This window comes from Sprattus sprattus, assembly GCF_963457725.1.
Source record: "Sprattus sprattus genome assembly, chromosome: 1".
Classification (NCBI taxonomy): Eukaryota; Metazoa; Chordata; class Actinopteri; order Clupeiformes; family Clupeidae; genus Sprattus; species Sprattus sprattus.
The window spans coordinates 67,087,344-67,094,696 of NC_137920.1; the positions used below are offsets into that span (position 1 = coordinate 67,087,344).

Sequence of the window (7,353 nt, forward strand, 5' to 3'; positions counted from 1 at the left end):
CACATATGTGCCTCCACAGAAACACACAACATGCATTTTGTGCGTCCAAATTCCGACTTTCAGAGACCACTTGGTTTGTGCCTCATATTACACAATGTTCAATGTGAAATTCAGTCTTTATTTTTCGGGGACAATTTTGGTTAACCTTAGTATAATTGTGTTACTCCTACAGTAAGTTCTTTTGTTAAACAAAGGATATTTATAAAAAACTAACCAACATAAAATAATTTTAAAGAAGAACTGTGTATATAGCATATTTAAGCATTTAAATAAATATGTTGAATCAAAGTGTTTCATTAAATTTGGTTTCTGATATAGTTTCTTAAATTGCTTTAAACTGTTTTTTATCAATGATTATCTTGTGGATCACAAAATTGTTATGGAAACTACAGGGAAAAATTCGATTCATCAATTACGAAACATTTTATTACAAAGAAATTCCACTGAACAGCTAATATTGTTAACAGGTTAGTCCAAAGGTAAAACAAACACATTAAGGAGGTAATATCGCAAAATATATCTTTCAGAAGGAACCTTAGGATGAACAGTGAACGCACATAATATTTACAACCAAACCATCACGATGTAAAGTTCTATTCCTCTAGTCTACAAAAAAGTTCACCAGTGCTGAGACAAATAATATTTCTGACAAAAGGAATGACTTGGTTATTCTCAGAACCAACGGTAATAATAAGTCATAGAAGTACATTTATCTTCTTTGTTAGGGTGGGTCTTTTAATAATTTAAATATAGTAATGTGTGAGTTCTTATTAATGTAACTTAATTTAAAACTATTTTATGGTTTTGGCTTTTTTGTGACCATCCTTTGTCATGACCACCACATAACGCACATGAACACAAAGTGGAGGAAATCATAAAACCCCTTCTGCGTCTGCAAATGAATTTTACAGCAAGAAAACTCACAGTATGTTCCTGGAAGAGGAAGTAAGTCATGTATGGAGGAGAAATATGCCGAAACCAAAAGGACATCAGTCATCATGTAGCTATGCTTAACACATCTCCTCAATTCCAAATTTCTTAATTCTTTAACTCAGCATTGATAACCATGAACCAAATGTTTTTTCATGCAACTTCTAAGGCTTATTAAATGTATCATGCCAGGAATTAATGAATTAAGGACATGTTGTTACCAATTATGAGGTGGTTAAGTTGACTCACTGTACCTCCGTAAGGTAATTAATTAATGATTAATCCAATCATTATAATTAAACATAAAGCAGAACTTTGCTACCTCAACCCCATTCTTACGGCTCTCAAGGTCTTTTCTTCTTGTTGAACCTTAATTATCTGTAGCATGTAGAGATTTGTTTCGATTCACTTTACATCTCAACACTGTCAAATTCATCCCATTTATAGCTCAACAAGAAACAACATATAAATACACTGAAGTTTTAAATACATCTAGGGGAGGAAAAAACAGAAAGGACTTACAAATCACAGTTTCAGTAGAAGCAAATAGCAACCTGATAAAGGTATTGTTTCTCATCTTGGTTATGGTTAAAAAGGCACAAGGTTGGTCAGAGAGGGTTTTTCTAAAATGTGTCTTGATGTTTACTAACCACAAGTCGGTCTACTGTTATTGTCAATGCAGGCTCTCTTTTCTTATTTGCCTTTAATCTGATCAATTGACATCCTGGATTAAAGAGAAACACAAGTGTCCCAAAAACACTGGAATGATTTACAAAATGCACACTTTAAGACAGAGAAACCAAGGGCTGACGAGACATTAAATGCATTATACATGGCCTACTTGAACACTGTCCTCTGCGCAGTCTTTTCTCACTCGTGTTTCTCCTCTGTTGTAGTAGTACATTTTGAGACGTGTCAGCACAGGGCAGAATTGCATGACTGTACACTGGGGTGGCCACATTTAAGAATGCATAGGATGCGAAATGAAATGCTTGATCAGTTTTTTAAATGGAAATGAAATAGTTACTTAGCACGTTGCTGTTCACATGTCAGAAGCCTCCATCAGTCCCAGTGTTGACAGACACTGGACCGGTACTGCACTGTGACTTCACACACAATACACACCCATGAACACTTCACTCGAGACCTCTCAGTGGTAGAGCCTATTATATGGTTCTGAGCCCTACTTCTTAACGTTTCGCGTCTTCAGCATAGTCTCCTTCTCAAACTATCTGCAGGGAATGGCTCACTAATCCACATGGTCTCGATGTATATTGAACTGTACTCTTGCTGTGAACAGGGTCCTGTGAGGAGCATTTACTCTGCATTGAGTTGTGTGTTGTTGTCCCTGAAGATCTTGAAAAATAGTTATCCTCTTCCGTTTCTTGTCCTGTAGATGTGTGTTAAGGACACTCCCTGATAACAGAGACTACAGCATGTCCTGGAATGTTATTTTTTTTTTAATGTCTGTTCTGCCTCTTCATATCAAGAGGACAAATGGTAGGTTCTTGTCCTTTATTCATTTTTAATAAAAGATCAAATAGTTATGTCCAACAAGCAGTTGCTTGGCAATCCATTTCATTACAGCGTGTTATTAAGTAAAAAAAGACAGATGACAGAAGGCTACTTGATGAAAGTTACCAAAATCATGGCCAAGCTTTGCAGACCCTTGGAAGGGACACAGATTATTTAATGACAAAGGGCATTATGGTCAAAAACTAATATTCTAGTCCTGCAATTTCACTGGAAGAAATAGCTTATTATATATGAGGGAAGACGGTATGGAAATACACATCGAAACATACACAGAAACACACACAGAGGTCTCTTCATCTGGAATGACATCATCCAGTGGTAAAGTGAGGATGAGGAGGATCTGGTGGCTTCCCCCATGTTGTAGCCCAGGAGGAGGAGAACTAGGACTGCTGTATTATAAAAGGGTGGGCAGGGGAGTTGGGGACATCTGCTCTTTGGGAGCGTACTTGGCAAAGAAGGGCAAGAAGAGGGTGAGCATGACCCCCACTATGGCCAGCATGTACCCCCAGCCCATCTGGCACTCTCCGGCGTAGTAGATGTCCGAATTGCCACAGAAGGACTTCACCAGATTGGAGCTGAGGCCAAATGGGTACACCAGCAGTCCTGATGCCATGATGAACACTGCAAAACAGAAAGAGGGAGAAAAACAGAGTTGTTACACACATTTGCTCACTTTTCAAGGAGGTTGTAGAGTACATGCACTCAGCACTGAACGACTACTAATCCTGGCAAGTGGCTAAATACAATAACTGTGATAAACACCATAGCAGACACCACACAGTAGCAGGCAACACGTGTAATAGCAGGACAAACTATTTAAGTGCCAAGATGTTTCAACAGAGATTTCTTGACTCTTCCCTCAAATGTGCCAAAGAGGAAAATGTTCGAATCCTTGAAAACTGGGAGTTTATGCCAGTTATGTGTTCATGAGTTATGCAATGAAAATTGACTAGATTTATTCATAAGTACACTATATTAAGAATGTGTACAATACAAATATGTTCATTGCTTGGGGTAGGAACTGATTTCCAAAGCAGAGGGGTATGGCTTGCTACCCACATATGTCAAGTGGCTACGATACCACTAACTGCCCACTTGGTGGCAGTAATGGCATAGTGCCTAGATGTATACCTGCTGGTTTTGATACTCAACACCTTTTCGTGGTTCAGATATACTAGAAAGTGATGGTCTGATAAAGACTATTTAAAGCTTTCCATTGTGTTCTATCATGCTATGAAGCATAACGCTAAGTGAATAGTCTTTAAAGATCCATTAGTGCCAGTCATCCCAAACCCAAAACCACAGAGAGCGAGAGAGAGAGAGAGAGAGAAAGAAAAAGAGAAAGAAAGAAAGAGGAAGAGAAAGATTGAGAGAGATCAGACGATATCATATCTTCACCGTCCATTAAGAGAGTAACATTTCAGTAGATCAGTTGAAGCCGTCTAGAATGTGAAACCGAAAACACTGACTGTTTGTGGAACCAAATACAAAAGCATTTACTGCACATGGTAAATTATGCGTGTCTCTGTGTGTGTGTGTGTGTGTGTGGGGAGGACATTCTTCAAACTTCATTCTGTTCTTTCCTGACCGTTTCTCTGGTGCTCCAAGTCCTCTGAGAAGTAGCAGCTAGTAGAAGTGTTTGTGTTGATAGGACGGGACCTAGACGCTAGGTGTGTTCTAGGTGTGCTTGCTTATGACTCCTCGATGGCCTTCTCTATCAAACTACCATTTGCTTTGTGGAGCGACCACAAAGACTCAGCCAGAGCCCTAGATTCATACACATCCTCCCAGGGTAAGAGTTGAACCGAACGCATTGTTAGTCCTAAACCAAATCAACAAACCCAATGAGGAAAAGTACTGAAGGGTTCCTGAGCGGTTTGTCCAATAATGAGGGTAACAGTTATCCAAGACTCCCAGTAGCTGTTTGAAGACTTCACCAGAGGCCACAGTTCAAGCACTGTTTTTGGTCTGCATCGGATAAGCCCTGCTGCAAAGACTGGTTGCAGTCCCTGAGGTAATGACTGTGCTTGTAATATACTACTTATCAGAACTGCACACAAGCCTACATTGAACTCTAATCTTGACCAAACACATTTGGACTCTAGATTCCTGAATCCTAATGTGCCAGAGAATAGTTCACTCTTGTAATGTAGTTTACGCGTAGCCTTTTTCTGACCATGACTATTGTATATGAAGATCATTTCGATATTTAAAACTGTGTAATCTGGTACATCTTGTGTGTAGGTCAGGTACACTACACAGAGTGGACTCAACCCAGACATGGTTTCTATGTGTCTCTCTGAACCAGAGATGACCAAGTCTCTGTCTGCACATCTTTTAATTGGATGTTTTTCTATTTTCCCTCAGTAATAATATATAATTGCATCCAGTCTGTGTATGTGAATGTTGCGGCCATGCCACAAAGTGCCAATTTTATTGAAATGTAATGACAAAATGTAATTACTGTTATAACCACGATAAAAGCCCACAGTTGTTTGCATTTATATCCGGCCTTTGCTAGTTTCAACAGTATGAATGGTGACGAGTTTTGAAAAAAATGCTTTTGACAGCTGAAGCTCACTGCATACCCGTCATGATTGGGTAATCAGACTTTGCTCCGAGGGCGAAACTTACAAAAAATACTACAGTGATGTGTGGGAAATGCTAACAAAGGAATGGCTGATGTGATTTACTTTAACTTCAGATGAGGTAATAACCCTCCAACCTGTCTTCCAGGCAGCATGCATTATATTAGATAATCCACACTCATTCAAGGACAGAATATCAATTGTGTAGTTAGTCACATGGGTCATGTTGCATCTTGAAAGCCATATTGTCACTGGGCAGGGAGCTGCTGCTGCAGTCTGTTTCATTTGCAGCTCCGTTGTAGCAACAGCATCCCATCAAATGGAATTAACAGCCTCCTGATATCAAGTCTTGTTTTCTGAGCAATGATCTTCAGACACTTCACAAAGACACACAATACTTGTAGATAAGTTAACGGCTTAATGCTCCACTTAAACATCAGTATTTGATTCACTACACACAAATAATGAAACAAAATGAAACACAGCTAAACAGCTATAGTGCCTGGCTGCCATGTGGGCGGAAGGCATTAATAGAGCTAATAAACTATAGCATGGTGGAAGTGCGGTTAAAAATGAAATTACTGGAAGTGTGTAGAACCATTACAACAATAGCTGCAGGGTAGTTAAAGGTATTAAACACCACACAATACTTCATGCTTCATGCTCAGCAACACACAAAGGAGCTTTAATGCCAGAAGGTTGTAGCCAATCAAATTGCTGAGATGTAATGATACAGTTCTATGCTCCCCTCGTCCCTTATATTATGCAAGGTTGTGACTTTTCACAGGTCTGAAATCACTGCTAAATGCGCAATTTTGACCCAAAGTGATGAGCCTGTGGCTTGAAGACAATCTGCACACTCAGTGAGTGCACACAGACACAATGGTGTACATGCAGCTGACACACATAGAAGGGGCTGAAAAAGCCTTCTGGGTCTGGCATGAGGAAAAACAACCATCCAGCGAATGTTTCTTTTCCAGTAGAACAAAGGTCACATGGGAGACACAACAACAACAGTGCTCCACTACACTGGCATCCTGGGAGAGTCCTGGCTGAATGTCACGTCTGTGCTGAATTGCTCATCTGCATTGTAAAGACACTGATGCAACTTAGTACTTGAGTTTCATTTCCATGGAGGGATATCATCACTGGTAAATCACAGGAGGGGAGAGAGTGTCGCTCAATGACCTTTATATGTTGCCAGATGTGCAGTCAAATCCCTAATGTACAATGTAAATGGTGTCGTATATATCTTCATGTGCATGTGCAGTCACATGTTAAATACAGCATAGAACAGCCAATATATATTATACTGTGTCTACAGATGCTAACATCTGAACAATGTGATAGTCATGAAGATACAATTTATGTCTTGGAATGTGTGTGTGTGTGTGTGTGTGTGTGTGTGTGTGTGTGTGTGTGCGTGTGTGTTTGTGTAATGTGTGTAATGTGTGTGTGTATGTGTGTGTGTGTGTGTGTGTGTGTGTGTGTGTGTGTGTGTGTGTGTGTGTGTGTGTGTGTGTGTGTGTGTGTGTGTGTGTGTGTGTGTGTGCAAGACTGACAAGCTTGTGTGGAAAAAAAGAAAGAGCAAGCAAGCCCAAGAGCAGTAGAATGTGAAGAAGGGATGACAGAAACTGTCAGGGCCGGAATCGGCAAACGAACCCGGGCAACTGGATTCCTGGTTCAGTGACTAACTCACTGAGCAAAGTAGGAGGACCATGTGCAAGACGTGCAGAAAAATGTTCCCTTTACATTTTGTCCAACAAAAAGGGTAATTCTAAAAGCTCAGAAGTTTCAAAAACAGAGAACAAGTCAACTCTAACAAAACAAGAGGCTTGAAACTCACAAAAACGTACAAAACACACTAGGCCGGTAACTGGCGACTAGAAGACTGGAGACTAGAGAACTTGGACACTCGAGATAAGAAAACTACAAACCAGAAAACAGTGCGACAAAGACAGCTAAAGAACAGAACAAAAGGCCAGGAATAAACACTTTTGTTAATTGGTCATGTGACCCAAATACTAGCAGGTGAAAACAATGAAGGGTAAACAGACAGCTAGTCAACAGAAGCACATGTACACGCACAACAGGCACAGACTTTTCTTGGTGACCTCTAGAGGCCGGGTGGTCCCAAAGCATGTCAGAAACTAATCATTTGGGAGTCCAGGCTATCAGTGTGGATGCTTGAACTCGTCCCACAGTCCTCTCCATGCTGCTGCTTCAGTCTGGCATGGGTGATTACGGCAAATGTGGCGGAAATGCCCACAAAAAAACATCGGCCAGAAGCGCAAAAGGC

The 7,353-nt window shown here is 40.3% G+C and overlaps 1 protein-coding gene across 1 annotated transcript in view; it reads right to left on the minus strand.

Moving 5' to 3' along the window:
* Positions 1-2,860: 2,860 nt before the first annotated feature.
* lhfpl7 (LHFPL tetraspan subfamily member 7) overlaps positions 2,861-7,353 on the minus strand; it is a gene marked incomplete at both ends in the record, with an annotated part of 88,895 nt that continues 84,402 nt past the window's right edge. The window contains one exon of the mRNA XM_080834057.1: positions 2,861-3,087. Coding sequence (XP_080690183.1) covers positions 2,861-3,087 — 227 coding nt within the window. The remainder of the gene's footprint in view (positions 3,088-7,353) is intronic.